The sequence below is a fragment of the Cygnus atratus genome, chromosome 17 (genome assembly GCF_013377495.2).
Source record: "Cygnus atratus isolate AKBS03 ecotype Queensland, Australia chromosome 17, CAtr_DNAZoo_HiC_assembly, whole genome shotgun sequence".
Taxonomy (NCBI): domain Eukaryota; kingdom Metazoa; phylum Chordata; class Aves; order Anseriformes; family Anatidae; genus Cygnus; species Cygnus atratus.
The window spans coordinates 12,995,099-13,015,546 of NC_066378.1; the positions used below are offsets into that span (position 1 = coordinate 12,995,099).

The 20,448-nt window shown below is 40.3% G+C and overlaps 1 protein-coding gene across 6 annotated transcripts in view; it reads right to left on the bottom strand.

Annotated features, from left to right (window-relative positions):
* LOC118257533 (CAP-Gly domain-containing linker protein 1) overlaps positions 1 to 20,448 on the bottom strand; it is a 66,995-nt gene that overhangs the window by 44,711 nt on the left and 1,836 nt on the right. For 5 of the 6 annotated variants that reach the window (XM_035565631.2, XM_050714232.1, XM_035565632.2 and 2 more), the window contains exons 2-3: positions 10,027 to 10,222; positions 9,006 to 9,574 (exon numbers count right to left, since the gene is read on the bottom strand). In XM_035565631.2, the coding sequence (XP_035421524.2) occupies positions 9,006 to 9,574; positions 10,027 to 10,120 (663 nt within the window). In that variant the 5' untranslated portion in view covers positions 10,121 to 10,222. Of the gene's footprint in view, positions 1 to 9,005; positions 9,575 to 10,026; positions 10,223 to 18,321; positions 18,337 to 20,448 lie in introns of those variants that run through there. The other variant, XM_050714233.1, reaches the window with a different exon arrangement.

Genomic DNA, 20,448 nt, shown 5'->3' on the forward strand with positions numbered 1-20,448 from the left:
CTTGGCCCTGCTCACCTTCCACTCTTAGGTAAAAAATGTAGGCGCTGATTTGGAAGATACGGCATCCAACTCCCCGCAGGGAGGTGATCCAGAAGAAGAGCCCCGGCAAGGGCTGGTCCTGGCTGGAGCTGCTGCAGCGGGCACGGGGGATGCGCACGGGACCCCAGCCCATGGCCCGGTGGGAGGGCGCACGAGGAGGAATTCATGTCCCGGGAACATATGGGGATGCGCAACGTGAGACCCCAGGAGAAGAGCCATGTGACTGGTCTTGTAACCATGGTACCAGGCTTATTTTAAAACAAGACGCAAGGAAGAATGCCAAAGACTTTTTTTTTTTTTCCCCAAACCTAATCAAGCTTCTTTGAATCGCCAGCTACTACATTTCTGGCTTCTGCAAACACTGACATGTTTATCCTTACCGATAGTAGGAATCGGAGTACACCATGGCAGTGAAGTGCTAATGGCGTTGATGAAGCTATCTGCGGTTTTGCTCAGTTTTAAGCAAAAGCTTTCCAAGCCTTTGGTTTTAGAGACAGGGTCAGCACAAGTTTCTAAAAGCTATATGGAAAACTGGAGCATCAGTACCAAGAAGGCAGTTTGCCGTGACCTTCATTCATTCTAAGTCAGGTCACAAAATAATGGAGCAGAGAAAAGAACTGCCAGACCTCTTTTTAAAATCTGTTATCACACTCAGTATAGGCAAGCTGTAAAACACAAAGCACTAATATACCAGAGTATCTAGGTTAGGCTAGCAGTCACGGCAAGGTGAGGAAATTTGTTTGGAATTCACCACTGTTATGTCAAACACATGGAAACAGTGAGTAAGTCCCATTTATCAAATTCTAACTAAGCTCACCTTAAGTTGCTGCCATGCAAAGAGAAGTAATAAAACAGGTTTGTAAACCTGAAGCGGTTAAAAACTTCAAAAACTTCCTGATGAAAGCACTTTGGGATGAGCATGTCAGACTTTGTGAGAGCATTTGCAGAGCTGCATTTCCAGACAAGTAGAAGAAGGAAACAAATAAAGCAGTATAATCCAGAAGAAAAAAAAAATAAGGAGATGGTCTAAAAATTGAGACCACGTTTACTGGAAAACACAAATCTCTTTGAAGAGAGGATATCCACTTCTGAAACTTTGTCCATAAAACTGTATCATTTACTCATGCTGGATGAGCAGAGTGGAAAAGCTCTGCCTCCCTCGTGCCTGAGGACTGATTTATGGTGAAAAAGCCTCACTTGGATATTTCCGTGTCTGTGACAGAGGCTGGGCATTTCCAGAAGCACTCAAACCCCTAACACTCAACACCTGACAAAGCAAAAAACACCCAGGCTCACGAACACATTTGAAAAACCTGGGATCCACTACTCAGAATCATCTTTCAGCTGTTCCTCAAACTTTAGAGGAAGCATTTCCAGCTGGCAGAAGCAATTGCATTTAATTGAATCTTTCACCCACACGAGGCCAGAGGGAACCACCAGGTCATCTCCTCTGGTTCTCCCGAAACAGGTCTTTACATTTCATCTGCTTACATTTGTAATGAACCCTGTAACAGCACTGAACTAAGCTGGACGTGTTGATGATTTTAGATCAGAGCTGATAACCATAAGAAAGCATACTTCCACTGGCAGCTTATTTTCATAGTTAATCGCTCCATTATTAAAAACATATTCAAATTTGAAATAAAACAAATTTGATTGTGGCTTCTAGCCACTGACTCACGTTATGCTTTCATCTGTAAGGCTGCAGAGCTCTCCTGCAAGCAGCATTCACCACGCGAGAACACGCACTGTAAGCAAGCCACCTCAACTTTTGCCTTCATAGATAAAACAGATTGAGTTCTCCAAATCTTTTATTGCAAGCTACGTTCTCCAGCTTGAGTCATTTTGCAGCTGTGTTCTGAAGCCTCTCCAATCTTCCCAACGTGCTTTTCAAAACACGAAGGCTGTAGCTTTACACAGTGTCCTAGAAGCGACCAGAAGCACGGTCAGCCCTGCTTAGAGGACCACATATTCTCATCGGTTCTTCTGCCACAGCATCGAACCACAAACTCCTTTTCATCACCTTTGGCTCCCGGATCTTCCAGAGCTGCTGTCCCCTCCAGGACACAGCTTTCCGTGGCTGTGACACAGCTTATCCTCTCCTTATGCTTACACACGCTGCCATGGAATGCAAAACGCAACCAACAGCTTGGGCTGTGGGGCTGAAATGCCGAGTCCCTCTGGACTGCTCCACACATTGTTATTTACCCCTCTGACCACCCAGAGGTTTAACTGGGATGGATTTACAATTACTTCCAGAGCAAGGATCAAAGCACTGAATAGCACTGACGCTACATCAGCTCAGAGAAAGAACTTGCTGGTGACCATATCCACTGGTCCCACTCGGGGCAGGCAGCAGGTACCACCACTTGCTCAGCTCTCAAATACAGCAACAGAAGTGAAGTACAATGCTAAGCTGGAAGTCGGATTGTCCGATACTATTCAGAATTAAAGAAAGGCAAACAACCATCACAAAATATCATCCACCTTTCTTCACTAAAACTAGAGTTTCAAAGAAGGAGGTTTACATGATCATACTGAAGTTTACATGTCTGACAAAGCTGCCACGTTTCAGCTTGTCAACATCTGGTTCCTCTGTCAGTTTTGCCTCCCCTTCCCCTTTTTTGCCTGATATTGGACAGTTCAGCTTCTACTTTTCCAGATCATCCTTTTTCTTTTTCAAAATATCTGCATAACATCAGGCACTTGATCAAGGCACAACTGGAAGAATGCTGGAGTACCTACCAGACTTTAAACCTACTTCTGTGACTCAGATCTTTCAAACCAGCAATTCTGTGAATAGCAGGATTAACGATGTTGCTTTTCCTGTGGCACTGGATATCACGCTCGAGTGACTGCTATCTAAAAATGTAAGAGTGACTACAGCTGCTTCCATTTGATGAGGACAGCATTTAGACAAGACCTTGCTCATGCAGATTCTCTGACGTGCGAAAATCTGTGAAGGTACAGCGAAGCTCCAAAAAACTTGATTATCTGTTTTCATGAAGCTTGTAAGAAGTTATTTGTGAAACTTCTACTTTCCTATCAAGTTTGGTTGTAGATAGGTAACGTTCAAAATCAAGGCCAAAACAGACGACAGAGCTAATGTGCAATAAGACACTCAAACAGATAGGGAGTTATCACACAACCCTCCACTGCCAGAAGAAACCGATTTAATAATTAAACGTTATCTGCTCTCGAGGCTCAATTCCTGCGGTCCAGTTATTCACAAAGGAAGTAATATAAAAACCTAACAAACAATTGCATACTACAAAAGCCACCTGTGAATTTGCCACCACAAAAGAAGCAAAGGCCAAGACTCCAGTAAGTAAATAAATAAACTGTTCCTTCGCCCATCCTGTGCAGGAATGACCAAGGACAACATGTTCCTGGATGTCACTCCTTGGGGAAGGCAGGGGAGGGGAAGGGAGACAGAGCCCACACGCACAAAAAGTTCAGCCTTGCACGAACAAACCCTTACCACGACTGCGGGAAGTCACCTGTTATGGCCGTTTGGTCACAGTAACTCACTTGCAATGTAGTTAAATAAGGAGCTGCCAAAACCAAAGGACTCGCGATTAGACATGACTTGGCACCTTGCTGCACCGATGACATAAATTCAACATCTTATTCACCCATAAGCAGACAGGTAATGACACGTCCTGAACATTGCTTAAAGGCAGCACAAAAGGAAAGCTGCAGTTTGTTCAGAGAAAAATCGCCAAGACAATGAATTACAGACAGGCTTTACATACCCTCTGTCCTTCAGCTATATTCTCATAAACACGTTCCATGCTGCGGCAGCCATTTCACAAACTAATCTACATTATAGATGTATACTTTACAATAGCTAAAATACTATGTCTCAACGTACATCCATAAATATAAGGATCCCTTATTCTTAACTTAACATGACAAAGCCATCTAAACACCTTAGAGTCAACTCAGCTCCAGGATAAGGCAAAAGCCTGGCTGAGCAGCTAGGCATGCCGTGCATTTGCAATTACAAGCGAGGTTCAGCAAGGGACAGCCACAGTAAGCGTGCAACGACTGCACGTCCGTAACTTCCAAATCTTTCTTCCTGTTCTGTCCTCAGAGGCATTATGGCAAGATGGTTTTGTACTGCTCTAACTGTAACAGTGCAAATGAATATTTGCTTTTCTAACAGTTAAATACGGGCCTATTTTAGATTTTTAAATAGACTAAACACAGAAGAGAATTTTCTATTCAGAATGTTACACGAGCTAGAAAATGGAAAACTTAAAAATATCACATTAGCACTGCAGGATTGTTTTTAAAGGGAGAAACTTCCCTATACATGTGAAATCTTTTCCCCTTTAAGAGTGCTGGAGTTAATCAGTTGGCAGCCTTACGTGATGTTTACTTGAAGATAAGTTACATGGGTGGAAACAAACCTGACAATAATCTCCTATCGGTCTCTGCAACACGAAGGAACTTCATAAGAAATAACAAAGCGAGAAATAACTTACAGTGAACGCTATAAAACAGACACAATAAAAAGAAATTAGATGTTATTCATGCGTAGAGAATAACTTTGCAAAAAGGCCCCCTCAGCAGACACCAAACAATCCAGTTTGTAGCCTTTTGTGAAGGAACATATGGACAGAGGCCCGAGTTACAGCTTTCCAGCTCAGCTCCAGAAGCATCAGATTTGGCAGACCACGATGAAGCTGTAACCGGTTAAATGAATGAAAGCACTTTAATCCTTTGAGAAGGCTAAGGCCCTTTAGGTTGATAAGATGTTTATTTATTTATTTATTTACAATTACAGCATCTGGTCCATACAGGAAAAAAAGCCTAAGATGCTCTCAAAGCTGCTTTAACCTTTAGGAGGTGCAACAATCGTCCCACAGAGCAGGTTTCCCCGTTTTATTTCAACGGGTTGGTTTCTGGTTTTCTTTGTTTGTTTGTTTAAAACCAACTTTGCATTGGGCTCCTATATCATAAGTGTTTGCAATGCCAGGGCAAACAGCTTCTCTGGCTGCAACTGGAGCAGGAAACAGAAACCAGCTGAGCCTGACAGCAATTTGTTTATGGAATCAGTTCGCAGCTAGGTCTTTTCTTTCCCCACCTGGTTTACTACCTGGTGACAACACTTCCACCGGCACAAGAAGGGAGCAGACAAGAGAGGTCAGGACCACACTCTGCACAGGAATTCCTATTTATACGAGCTTTAAAACACTAAAACTGCAGCCTCATTTTCAGTAGGCAAGTCAGCTCTAGCTGTGTTAAACTTTGGACTGCGGTGCCATTAACCCCATAGAGGCTGGACCGATGCAATGAAGGAAGTGTGGATTTCCCCATCAACATTTCCTATGTTACAGCAACCCCCAAATATGAGATCAGGCTGCCCAGAGTTAATGTCCTCTCTCTAACAACTAAATCACATCCAGATTCTAGAACATATTTTAGATGTTAAGAGTGGAAATTATGGTTAAGACAGAGCTATTTAATTATGCTTTGCATTAATAGCTTTTCCTTTGATTCAGCTATTTTTTCCGTAAGTTATACATCAATACGACAAATGAGAAGTTGAATAACAATGAGCTACATATCAGAAACCACAGTGCTTTAAATATGTACCTTATCTCCCTGTTTTTTCAACATTTCTACATATTAACATAAAGTATTTCATAATACTTGTTAGTGAAAGGAAAACTACTGCTCAGCTTTGAGTCAGCTAGGCAATTAAGTGCAGGCTTGGTGAGTTTGGCTCAGATACACGGGGATCTGAAGATTTCCAAGCCAGCAGAGAGCTTGTGTGCTCTTCTGACCTAATCCTCCCTGAGGAGTAAATTATAGAAATCTAAGGGATGTCTCCTCCTGCTGCGGAACTTCCTTTTTGGGGTTTATTGCTTCAGCTCGTGTATTCACTCAGCTTAGTTTGATTTGCTTTTGTTTTGCTTTCACTCCTCCAGAATCTCAGGGAAGAGAAATAAAAAAACACAGCAACTTGACTCAGCCGACATCTATACCTTTAAGCACTGCCTGTTTTGATGTTAAGGAAACTTTTATTTATTTATTTTAAAGCCAGGTCTCTTGGAAAAATGTGTTCTGTCCCCTGGAAAAGCAAGCCTGCACATCAATGTAAAGCTTTGCCTCCCAAATCTTTTCATCTCCGCATGTATTGCTTGTTCAGCCCAACCTAACATGGAACACTCCAAGCTGGCAAGCATTCGAGAATACGTAGGTGATCACCCCACAACTCCACTTGTTTTCTACTGGGGAATTTCTTTTCCCTGACAACCATCTGATTGAGCACCCCAAACAGTCTGTGTGTCACCACTCTTCTTCCTAATGGTATTTGAATTAGGGAAAGATCCTTTACGACTCCTTTCTTTCTACCTAATTAAAGCAGAAGTAGATACCTAACACTGGAAACTTCCTTTATTACTAAATCTCTCGATATTTTTAAAGCCATATCAGTTTTCCCATAGAAGTCTGGGAGCAACTCTAAATATGGGACCGTGTAGGATTAGGGAATTCTAACTAAGTGCACCAAAGACTGGTGAAACAAATGGAGACATCAAAGGAATGAGGAAATAAACTTAAGACGTCTTTTCTATCCACACAAAACAACGAACACCATGCGCTAGAGCCTTAATCAGCTCGTCAGGATCTCTTTGCACATACAGCCTTTAACCAAGCTACCTCATCCCAACACCGCTGGCTATGAACACTTGATGCAGTAGCTTGTTGTGGCACAAAGCAAAAGCAATCGTGAAGAGTTTACAGCTTCTCTTCTTCCAGGGGAACAGGACTAACATTTCAGTAGGAACTGAAAAATGTTCCAACAAAGCTTAGCTGCTGGGAAATGCTAATTTGTCAAGCCTGAAATGCTTTGAACACAGCATTTCAGGTTCAGCAAGCCTCGGTCAACTTTTTTGTAATGCAGAAAAAGCGGAGGAGAGATGTGAATTGGTAAATGCATTTCTCTGGCACTTAAACATCTGCCAGAATGGCCTCTTGTTTCTTGATAACCCAGATGGGGCAGAAAAAAAAAAAAAAAAAAAAAAACCACCACACTATCATTTAGCATTTATTGCTGAAGGTACCACTGAGAACCAGTCAGTTCCTAACTAAAAATTCCTATTAAATACATTTAAAAATCAAAGTTAGAGGAAAAAAATTACCAGATTGAAATACTCCAGTGCTACGCCCCCCAGCCTAGATCACACACAAAGATCAACAAAGTTGAGCCACATCTGAAGTCCATTCTAGAATGTAATCTTAGCTAATGAGCTGTGCCTTACCCATATATGAATTTGCCCTTGAGGACATACTTTTGCAGTTAAGTATTTTAATAAGACTCCCAAATGAGCTTTTGTCTATCATGAATTCATTGTTCTGCTGAACTGCAACCCTGCACTGCTGGAGGCTCACTGTTTTCAGGCTGCAATTCTCAGCAGTTGTTTTCCCCACGTATCTAATCAGCACGGCATAGATATTACTAAGAACCTCCACTGAGTATCCAATAGCAGTCAGCGCAAGCAGTGAGGAACGGGGGCAGCGTTTAGTCGGTACCAACAGCGCGGCCAGACTGCAGCTTCTCAGGGCTCGGGGGGGAAATCCTGTGCTGAGGTGGGAAGTACAAACGCCATCAAGCCTCTCACCTTGTGTCACATTACTGAAAAGCTCCTGCTGCCAGTATAAATGAAAAACAAATGACGTGCCACAGTAAGTGACAGGCAGGTGTTTCAGAGTAAGTGGTGCTCTGAGGACAGCTTCCAGCAATTCTCACTAACTGTCCAATTCCACAGTCCAGGAAGCAGTTCAGTGGCAAGGAAAAAAAAAAAAACCCTGGTGCATGAATGGATTATTCAGCCAACTTTTTTATTATTCCCACTGATCTGGAGATTTAAGACATTTATATTTGAATTATTAGGAGGAATTAGCAGAGCCTAGGATGTACTAAAAAAGATTAGCCCAGGATCAAAAATTTCGTCTTACTTAATACCAAAACGTGAATATTTACAAAAAAAAAAAAAAAAAAAACAGGAAGGGTTAAAAACCAGCAGACAAGAATCTTGTCCATTTAACATTCATATTCCTGTGCACACTGTCTAACACTGGCATGTAAATTACACATATGCATCGCTGTCATGCTGTGCTAGGAACCTCAAACTACCATTTGATGATTCAACAGGAAGACTTAAGGCAAACAGGAAGTAGAGAGGACGAAATACTAAGTTTAATCTGTTCTACTTAACAAACAGAATTTGGGACCTTACTAATGTCAAGCCATGGCTGTTATGGTAAATCTTCATTCCCGTTGCCTTTACAAGAAAACACATACCAGCCCATATAATATTGATCCAAACACGAAAGGTATACAATACTATTATTTAAAAAAAAAAAAAAAAAAGTTTAACAAAACTTAGCTCCCTTTTAAAAGGATGACAGCGATCCATCAGCAGAAGCATTTATGGTTCTGAATTTATGAAGGGCAGCCAAGTAACATGGCACATCACCAACAGACCATGTAAATCCTGGGTGATCAGTGGCATTATGTGACTACTTCTGTCGCTGCCTATCACTACTCAAGGGAACAATCAATTACTGAACTGTTAGCTTTCTAAAGATACAGCCCTGAATAGGGAAAGAGAGATGCATGGAAATCTCACAAGCTCAGCTTTTATTTAGTAGGACTGCAGTTCTCGCAGTTCTGGAAAGACAAACTACGTATAGGTTAATAAAACCATTTGGTCTTGAGCAAACACTGGCAAAACATAACAAAATAAACATTGCCAAATTAACCATTTTGTCTTGGCACTGCAAAGACCTCCCTATAATATGCAAAACTGCATGGGAAGAGCTTGCCTACAGAAGACACTCAGTGTTAGAGCATAAATTTACATTACCTGAATCAAGGAAACAGTAGAGAAGTTCTGAGTATTAGCAGAAGTTAAAATACATCAATCAAAAAACAGACACAGAAATCTTACCAGAACTCGATCTCCAATTTTGAGCTCCCTTTCTCCTTTCTTTAGTGATCCAGCTTCAGAAAGATTTGATATAGATTCACTTGCAGTTTTTGAAAGATTGCTAATCTGAGAAGGAGTTGAATGTTCCTTAGCAGCAAGTGTTGTTTTTTGTGGAATTCCTGACGGTGGAAGCGCAGCAGGGGACGAAGACACCACGCTAACAGTCGATGTGGAAGTTGGTGATGTAGCTCTAGATGCATGAGCTGCCTGAGTACCATTGGCTTCATCTTCTGTCAGCACTTTTCTTGTCAATTTCGATGGTCTTGTAAATATTCCCCTCAAGGGTTCACACTGGAAATAACGAACTCCAGCCACAGAGCCATCATTCTTACCAATTGGTTCATCTAGAACAATCCCTGCCCATTGTCCTGGAGCAAACTGTGTTTCGCCAAGAAACTGAATAAAGCCAGGTTTATTTCCATTGACCCAAACACGTTCCCCAACTCTGAAATCATCCACAAACTCGTCATGCGCGTCTGCAGTGGTTGTACTTGCGGGCTTTTCACTGGAAGCTGCTTTTTCTGCTGGAGCTGGAATCAAGCACAGAGAGAAAGCAACAGGAATCAAACACACTAATATTCCAGGAAGCATCATTACATAGTTCGAAAGTAATGAGCATTTGGAAAAGCATTATTTCTAAGAGGAAGAGCACAATTCCAAATTTTCTTAATTATGAAAATACTGTAATCTCTGGAATACAGTAATTTAGAATCTAAGGACTGAGACACTGAATGCATTTAATATAAACTTCAACAAGATTTTTACTAAAACCATTTAAAAGCAGTTTGTTTTGAACCAAGATGGCATTCAATTAGTATATTTAATTTTTTGCATGTTTTACACATCATTTTTGTTACATCAGAAATACAAGCAAAAGTGTTTTAGTGTAAATAGTAAAAGTAGTGTATGCTCATAGCTTTTAGAAGATTTTTTTTGTAAGAGATGAAAAAGAGAAAAGTTAAGATGTTTAAATATTCTTTACCAGGTGCAACAGATGCAGGTGTTTTCAGTAATGTACCCCCATGCTTGATGGTCTTTGAAGGAGCCTTAAGTCCACTTGGTTTTAACATACTCATCTTTCTGTGATATCAGAGTTAATCCTCTTCGTCTACAGCAACTACCTTTTTCCAAACATGGATACAATATATTATTCTCTGTCTTCCAACTCTGGAGTAAACCTGTACAGAAAAATATTAGGCATGAAACAAAATCAGTATTGGAACTCCTGCAGAATAAAGTACTATGCATACACACACAGAGCCTGTATAGGAAACACATGCTAAATCCACCTCACAGTAACAAGCAGCAGCATTTCCCAGGATAGCAATTCCAACCCTTCAATTTATTCAAAAATTATTTCCTATTAAAAGACACCAATCTGAACCTAAAGCATCAAAATAACTCACTTCACTGAATGCTGCTGTATTCATGTTGAGCTTTAAACTCGAAGGCTATTTTAAGAAAAACAAAGCCCTTAACAGCATTACTAACAACATTATGCACAGATATAACCGCTCTGCACACCCTACTGCTTTCAGTCACATTTTTCAAGTGTTGCAATATCCCAACAAAAATAACTCGAGACTGGAGAATTAGCTGCAAGAGAAATCAAGAGAACAGGGAAATTCAGGATAAAAAGAACAAAGTCTTAAAGAGATTGGAACTGAAAAGCTAAGACTGATCAACAGAGTTAAACGATGGCAACTGAGAAGTAAACATCCACCTCAGCAATGTGGGAATCGCATGTCCGAGATCACAAGACAGTTTGCTCAGTCCCCAGCAGTGCCCCAGCTCCGCGCTGGAAAGAGGAGGGGGGCCCTGCTCCTCCCTGAGCTGCTCGGACCAGCGCTGCTCTGACCGGCACACCAGCTATGACTTTCAGGAACTGTGCCGTGAGGTTTTTGCCACAGAAGGCATCTTCCTTCTGATTACAAAAGCTTTAGAAAACCTTTTTCGTCTATAACGTGAATTAAAACCAAACTGTAAGCTGACTGGTCTCCCCCCACCACCAAAAGCATAAACTGGTCTGCACGAACACAGCTGGGATATTTGCTGAGCCTTATATTTAGGGCACTGACGGAACAGCTATGCTCCCCTGTAAAACAACACACATGTAAACAAAAACCTGGACAACAAAAAAAAAAAAGTAAGCAGACATGTAGCAACAGACAGCTTGCTCAACTGTTCTGTTTGCTCAGGACACGACAAACAGGAGCCAGCTCTCCGTCCTGCCATTCACGTGGCGTTTTGGCAGCCGTCAGTACACATGCACAGGCAAAAAGCTGCCCAACTGCAGGCTCCCCAAACCCTCACCAGCAATGCCCAGGTGTGCGTGCTGGTACGTTTCAAGGCAAGAGAAACCCTAGTGAGGACAGAGAATATTGTAGTACAGGAATAAAGGCTAAAGAGAAAAGCCTTTTACCTACCAGGATAAGTTTTACCCTTCCTGCATGATTAACAGCCAGCACATTAGTGTTCCTAAAAATCAATTCACCATGGAGAAAAAAAATAAATAAATAAAGTATCCATCATGCTGCTTTGTGAACCTAAATAGCAAAGTGAAACGTTTCTTCGGCTATTTCAAGATTGGCTATGCCAAATTCAAGTCATTTTCTAAGTCTGCAAAAATGTTATACTTTAAAAAGATTTAATTACTGCCTTGACTGCACGGTGTTTGTCTACAATTTAAGTTATACTCCATGAAAACTCCAAGCAGCACTGTGCAGGTTGCTGAGCATTTTTTCTAGCATTGCCAGAAGCATGTCAGTCACCCATCTGCAGAGTTATGACTACCAAAGTGAAAAAGTTCTCCATTGTTTTTGCCTGCCGTATGCCAGTTCACTATTAACTTCTAAGTGGGAGTATGAAAGCAGAGTTAGCTCTCTAAAATCAAAGCAGAGGGACGGACGTGAAAATGTGACAAAGCTGTGAAATGACTGAGGGGCACACAGCTATACAGAGGCACAGGAGCATGTCAGATGTCACTCTGGGCACAGCAGAAACACTTGGTTTTTTCCTCTTACTACATACCTATCTTCCCTGCTTAATCTGCGTGCATCAGATTTCTTCATATTTTCATCCTTTTCTCTCTCACATACATGCTGACTATTCTTCCTCATCCCTATTCCCTCCCCTCCGATGCCAGGATCTCCACGCCTGCTTCTATTATTTTTTTCCTCAACCCATCAGAATTCACAAAACAGGAAAACTCTACACAATAAGGATGGACTTGGTACAAATACAGAAATGTAGGAGTTATCAAGGTCAGTTCTTTTTAGTTCAAAGCCCTCTTTGACAGTGTCAAACACAACATTTATGGGAATTCAACCACCTCGCTTGGATCAGAAGCAAGCTTCCCTAAGAAAGACCTCCTTCTAAAAGCAGGACACTAGAAGCGTGCTTACAGTATCCTACCACTGTTTTCCACATATTACCATTTCTGTTTGTTTGCTTGTTTTCCTCTTCTTTCCCCAAACCCCATTCCAGTACCACCCAGTTAGTAACCACCTGTATCGTGCAAGGATAGGAATATTAAAAGAATAAAACACACTAAAACACCCCCAAAAATTACATCTTGCCAGTTAATAATTATTTATTAATAGATGTTTAACAAGCCTTTGGCCAACAGAAAGCTAGAACCTTCTGATATTGCATTTCCTGGCTCAAGGTGCTCATTCATATTTTAATCCTGCTCTCCACAGTCAGAGGTTATGTATTTGCTGTGTCATTTGCCTTTTTCAATGCATGAGCCTTCAACTAGGCCAGCAGTAACACAATCCCTTGTGCCCTGGTTTCAGAGTTCCTGAAATTGTAGCTTAATGCAACAAACTGCTAAAATACAGGCAAAAACATTTTGGCAATTTAGCGCCTTATTGCAATAGGGAAAATGCAACTTTGAGTCTTAGAAAGAGGCAGGACCTTGATACTTCCTAATAGAATTCACAGAAAGCACAAGTTTCTAACGAGTGATTTTAGGCACTTCCTAACAGGCTTCACATGTCAATTACCTCATTTTAGTTCTCATACGAGAGGGCAGCTAGCTGCTTGTCTTGATTTGTTCGCGTCCCTTCTCTGAATCTTTCTCAGCTCTCCTGAAAAGAATCTTTATAACAAATAGGCAGTAACATCAACTGCACGTTTCTCAAAAGATCATATCAGAAACCTAAGGAAATGCCCAGAAAGCCTGATAACATGCACTGCTTCAGTGTTCGGAAAGTCACATTTTACTAACGCTGCTGTTGGGAGCAAAGAGAAGATTTTAAACACAAGCTTTGCACTTGTGCTGCTACTGGGAAAAATACACGATTTCATATGGCGTGACAGTGCATTACATTCTCAAATGAAATGCAACTTTTTTTTTTGCATTGACTACTACAAACTCTCAAATGCAGACATGAATCCTTGCATTGGCCCTTTTAGCCAGTTAATAATATCCTTATTTTTCTTAGTTCTCTTTCACAGACCTTGAACTAATCCACAAGAAACAAGTTTAAAACCATTGATTCAAGAAGATAAAACCTATCACTCCGATAAGTAAACATGAACTATTTTGGCAAGCTGAGATTAAAAAAAAAAATGATAATAAACACAATACTGAATTAAAAAAAGCACTCAGCCAGACAGTTCCTGAAGCGACAGGCACTGTTGAAACACACATATGTCACTCAGTTGACTGAGATGATTGTGATGTGCACTAAATACTACCTATGCTCTGGCTTCATGAGTGAAAAGATATCTAAAGACTCAAGTGCTAAAGTGACAGTAAGTAACAGAAGGGAGAAAATCATTACTCAGGGGAAAAAATAAGACTAACTCAAGGCACTTCAGACTGAACTCCCAGAAGTTCAGACATCCAGAACTGCTAGTAGCTATAGAAAATGTAAACCAGAATATAAAAGGAGAGCAAGGCAAAGCACGTTTTCATTCATACACCATACAAACTGCTAATGAAGTATGCATGTGAAATGTAATTAAACCCGTTGATTTACAGTCAAGCTTTACCAATCATCCCAGAAAACATTTAAGCCTTAGCAAAAGAAGATTTGATACCAAAAGCACTGTTCCTGCTCTTAGCATTACTTCAAAGCAGAATACTTTCCAGCTATCAAAGAGGAATCACAATAATAAAACAGCTGCCCACCATGGTTTCGTTCTAGAGTGTATTTTAACAACTAGCACTACAAAAGAACTAAGTGCACTATTAAATGCGAAAAAGGAGAAAAGGTTTGAGTCTCAGCTCACTCCACTTAAGAACCCTACAGTCACGACAAGAACGTAGCAGCACCAATTGTTCTTTAAGGGTAGCTGACATCTGACAGGCCTGCTGCCATCACCACGCTCTCCTTCCCTAGTGCCACGTAGCGCCAACGTTAAAAATATGATAAAACACTTAAATGATAAAACATTTGGAACTGTGACTTGACAGTGTAAGGAAGAATCACTTGCTAACATCACTACTCGTGACTTCGGTGGCACAGATGCAGTGTTTCCATGGAGAGAAGCAAGTTGTCTGTCCATTTGGGGCGGAAACAAAGAGGACTTTCCAGAACAGAGCAGGATAATGCTTGAACTGACTCGAAACAGACTGCGTAATCCCGGTCTTCTGCATGCAGACACATGCAGTCTGACTCTGCACAGCGTACTTTGAGGCTGGAACACTACTCTCATGTGGTTTGTTTGTACGAGAAAGTGAAAATATTATTTTAAACAATGATCATCTGGTATGGGTTGTGCATGAGTTCTTCAAAACATTTCAACTTAGAAAGATAATACTAACTCAGCTGATACCATTAAGAGACTAATACTGTGGCTTTTCAAAGCCAACACCTTTCTAAGTTTAAAAAGGAGACCACTTCAACTTGTTAACTCTGTTAAGAATACTTTTTTTTTTTTTGGCAAAATACATATAAACATTAAGACTAACAAATATGTTGTAAATATTCAAAAATGGTTGCATGGAGTAGATAATACTGCTGAAGAGCTCCAAGGGCTATGTAAAAAAAGAAGATCTTAAAAAAATTCTTACCATACCATGAAGAAAATATAGCATATAGGAAATAAATCAGACAACGGTTCCTGTAGAAAAGTGACACAGAAAATATATTTTCAAAGACTGCCGCAATCCAGAAGTGTCACTTTCCTAAGACAAATAAAAGAATACGAAAGATAAAAACGAAGCACTATTTTTGAAAAAGCAGCCTCAACAAGATTTCTTAACTATCTCTTTCACAGTCTTAATGTTCATGTCACTATTGCCAAGCTTTCAAAAGCTCATGAATCATTCCTCGAAAATCCCAACAATGGTTTAGAGAGAAAGTAACTTGGAATTTTGGAACCTGGTAAGTTTTCTTTTCTGGTCTGTGAGTTACCTTAAGGACTCCAAGACCTCATGGTTACAAATACAACTCCCAACATTATGGCATTCTTAAAACAGAGTGCCAAAGACAAACAGTTTAAAGTATATAAGCATCTTCTGTATGATTCAGACCTAATTTTTATCACAGCTCTACAAGTTGTATTTGTGGTTTCCTAGGCTGCTATTACACTTCTGTAAAAACTGAGTATATGTAATTCCAAAAGCACTTAAAATAATGCTTTACATTTCAGTTGAGAGGCTTTTGAAAATCATACACTATTTAAAAATACAACTATATCTTGGCCTTGAACAGAGTAAATGCCTTCACGTTGCACTGCTATTTGCTTCTGGCTACCTCTTTAAGAATCCTTCTCTCTGTGCAAGAACGTGCCAGCTCACAGTGGCCAACTTCTGAAAGGTTCAAGCAGGAATGAGATGAATTCATCCACAGCAAGCCCACCAGCTAGCCAGACTGGGACATACCCACCAATATCCTTCCTCAAGCAGTGCCGGATGATGTGGATAGAGCAGAGGGATATATTGCAGAAAGCAGCTTGGCTCACACGCCCTCCCTAAATAGAATTTCCTATTGCCACCATCTTGTTTCGTTTCTAAGAAGGAATATAAAGTCTCCCACTACCATATATTAACAACTAAATTTCTTCTTCTTTTCTTTTTTTTTTTTTTAATTGCAATGTCAACACACCCAGAGCGGGCAAGCTGAGCCTTATCCCAGAACAGTAACCTTCCCGCTCAAAACGCCCTCTCTGCCAGGTTCTGGGTCCAATGGAGATATTTCATATTGGGCAACTAAAATCATTCAATCATCATCATGCAGTTCATCAAGTGCCGAATTACATTCACAATGAAGTAATCCCACAGTGCAAAATATCCATTATAAATGTTCCACCAAATTTCAAAGCCAGTTGTGAAACAATTACAATAGTTAAACCAACAAATGGATTTTGAAGCCTTCACGCATTAACTTTGCACAACTTTGCTCTTGTAATGATGCAGCACACTTTGTATTCCTAGCCATTTATGGCTTAAATAAGACCATTTTGTAGCTATGAATTACATTAAGGTCTCTTTGAATTTAGCCACTGAAGCCAATTATTGAAACAGCAAGTGAAGTTATCTCTGAACCCACTGCTCATGACTTACTGCAAATTCGACAAGCATTGTTCAGCTCCAAAGCATTTATTGAACGAGTAGCACGTTCAGACTGAAACAAGCCAGAAAGAGCACAACTTCAGTTTTATTTTGCCTCATAGAAACCATGGATTTTGATGTCAATTAAGCAAGTAACACGATGACCTGAAAATATTCTTCAGATACATCACTATAATAAAAGACACCAAAATAATACGCATCATTTAATTCAATGTTTATCATGCTACATGCCATCAGATCATATTTATTTGGCTTGCTGGATGCTCTGCCTACTGCCAGCATCACAATATATGGGCTGGTACATGCCTAGCAAATCGGTACTTTGCACCCCACTTTTAAGGGTAGAAAAAATTATGCATTTAAAACTGAGTTAACAGTCTAGCTCAAAATATAATTTACTTCGGTCACCATAAAAAATACAAAAAGTTGTGAAGTTTGCCCACTGGTATAATGCAGCTCTTTTATCAGTATCGTTGACTTGATGAACAGAACTTGAAACAAAGAGTTGCTGACAAATTACTCAACGAGAATCATATCTATGCGATCACCAGCAGAGATCCTGAAAAATGTTCCAACTCTATTTTAGAGAGCACGGGTTTACATAAACATTACTTAGTGTGCAGCAACCAGTATGTTCAGTGAGACACAGACAAGCAGAGGATATTCAAAACAATCCCAACACCGTAATGCAAACACTATGCCTTGTCATCGCTCATCCCACTATCAGGCAACCACCACACCACGGTGTAAGGACATCCCCAGAAATAGCTCCTGGTTTTCTCTAACTTCAAAGAGCGAATCTCCGCTTCTTCAGTAACTCAGAAGAAATTCCTGTTTTCTTGTACCCTTAGAGGGACAGGGAAAGAACAAATTTTGCTGTTTGGGAATCAATACAAATGCCCCACCACACTGTCCTCGTTAAGAACATGGTTAATCTAGACCTCAACCAGCAATTTTTAAGTTGTTTCTTAACTGAGACAGGTAGGAGATGCTGCACTTCAAGATCACGGAGATAACCTGAACTGTTTTCTGAGTGAGTTCACAGATCTACAGTATATTCTGCACCAAAGACTTTTAGATTAACTTTCAACATCAGATCTTTTACAGCAGCCAGCACAAATCTCTGACTTTGAACCTGGTGGCTAATTTTGTCTAAATAAAATAAAAGGCAGGAGATTTATAAGAACATTTTCATTCCTAGACGTTTCACAGAAGGAGGCCAACAGGTGCAAGGGGCGTTGTGTTCAAATAGCTGTGAGTTTCTCCCAAAGACTTTAGATCAGACTGAATTTCTGAAGGAAAATAGAGAAGCCCAAGTATTGCCTTCAGTACACTTGGCAGCAGCAGGCTATCAGTATGCACGCAGATAACGTCCAACTTGATTGCGGCAGTCAGGAAGGCAACCATCACAAGACACAAATCCACTAAAAAATTAGAGGGTTTTGGTGATATTGCTAAACAAGAGATATGGCCGTTCTCTGGAAAGTGCAGGGTCTTCATTCACTGCATCCTGGATAAACAGGATTCTGGCTGCATATGCTTAGGAAAGGAAAAAGGCAGAGCAAATTCCTGCAGCTACGAAACTGTAGTAAGAACAAGGAGACGATTCAAATGAAAGATAGTAAAAGGCTTAGGACCTCAAACCACCAGTCAGACATTACAGTAACGCTGTGAGAAGCAGTTCATTCAAGCTTCTGTGCTGCTTCTGTATTTTAATTCCGCATCAAGGACATTATAATGTCACCTCACCTTATCATTCCATAGCCAGCTATGCTTATTCAGATTCCTCAGTGCCTTGAGATCCTCAGTAAAAATATACCATCGGAGAATGAAGACAGACTACTGAATATGAAGCAGAGATATGAGAGGATGTCTGTAACAGTAAAAAATTATTTTTGGCTAGCAATATGGTGAATAATTCTTTCTCAGTCTTTCTTGATCTATGCTGCTATTTCTAAAAGCAGTCTGTTCAATTTTTTTGAAAGATACCCATCTTTCATTAACAAAGAAATAGCTAATAACTATTAAAAACCTTTCTTTAAAAAAATCACAGAAAATGTGATGCAAAATCTAACACTTCCCAGTTGCCTCTGTACACACGCATTATAAAAATGTCACTGCTATAGTCTATTAAAAGATCAGAAAGCACATGATCCTTCTAAGCACACATCATTCTCTACAGAATGAGTCAAGCATTGAAAAGCAGAGAAAGCTTTCATCCAAGAAAGTAAATTATTACTACCTCTTCTGAGAGGTCTACTATCAATGCTTACTACCTTTTATACATTCTTCCAGGGAAGTTTCTAACTGCCTTTGCCAAAACCCCCCATTTTGATAACAAGAAAAATAATTTGTTCAACTGTCAGCACCAGCTTCTCCTGATGATAACACACTTTAAACCACCTGGGTAAGTGCATTCAGTCCACAGTAACAATTCGTTCTTTGGATATTAGAGCATAAAATTTAATGCATTCAGGATCTAACGTTTATGTGAAAGTTTGAGAAGGAAAATATTATCTCCTGTCGCCCTCAAAACCAAACACACATGAACTAAGACAAAGGGCTTCTAACTCATACAATCGCATCTGAAGCGGCTGAAACAAAGTGCTTCTTTTTATAGTAAGAATTTAATTTTGACAGACTTGGGTGAAAGCGTAACTGCTTCACACGCCTTGAAAACATCAAGTCAGCAATCCCTTTTTAGCTCTCCATGTTCTTAAGCCTTTTAAATTAGCACCATGACTGCTATACGGCTGGCATATAATAAAGTAGAAGTACAAATACAGAACTTAGATAAATATTGCTCTGATTCAATGGATGCTGCTGCCAAGCAAAGAAGGAGACTGAGTCAGATAAGCTAATTCCATCAAATACTGAGTTTCTCCCTTTGCCTTGCAATTTCCCCTTAAAATATGCTAGAAATACAGACAGTAAGGTTATAAAGATCAGGAAAAGTGAACAGCTTTTAATGGTGTTTCTCCTAGAAACAGTAGAGTGAGGATGTTTCTCAAATTAGAGGAAGGTATGGTAGGTACCATTCACTGAAGAGTTTTCTGTCTAAGTTCGTACAAGCAGTTGAGCAGGACACTCCAGGTGGAAAACTGCTAGGCAGGTGCTAAGGTAGACACTTGTACCGTGTGTTCTGAGATGCATCTTCTAAACCCTTTCCAGTATTTCTGAGGCCAGGAGCTAGATATCACATTGTGGGTATTTCTAAAGGTCAGTTGTAGCATTCTAAGTCACGCAAGCGTAACATCGTGCGTATACAGGACAGACACATGGACGAGATCGTGGATGTTCAAAATCATCAGGGACACCGTGCTGCTGATAGAGCTGGCTTCAGTTCTGCTGGTCAAGATGAACGAAATGGTTGCTCCCGCAGAAATTGGCATCTAGCTCTGGGCAGCTGAGATTACAGCTAATGCAGTATATAATTGCCTTTCATTAAATAACAAAACACCATCCATCTGAGGCATTTCTAAACATGCCAGTCCAATAAGGATTCCAATGCGTTACTTTTTATACTTGCCAGCAGAGCCAGTAGTCCCTAAGGAATGCCAAAAGATTAAACAAGGGCTGCATTCATTCATGGTCACCACGTTGAAACATTAGAAAACTTGCATTTAACATACAGAGTTAACATTTGACCTGACTGTTTTAGAGAGAGAAAGAAAGCGGTTTTGAAAAATTGTTCTGGCAAGACAGATCACTATTTCTTTTGAAGGAAGATCTATTTTGGAACATTCTCAGTCACTCCCCCCAAAAAACTTCAACGGGACTAAAAGGATAAAGGGAGAAATACTAAGGGAATTATCCAATCTAGCCAAGCTAAGTAAATAAAGGCTGTCCTGGGTATTCACATTCAGAAGATGATAA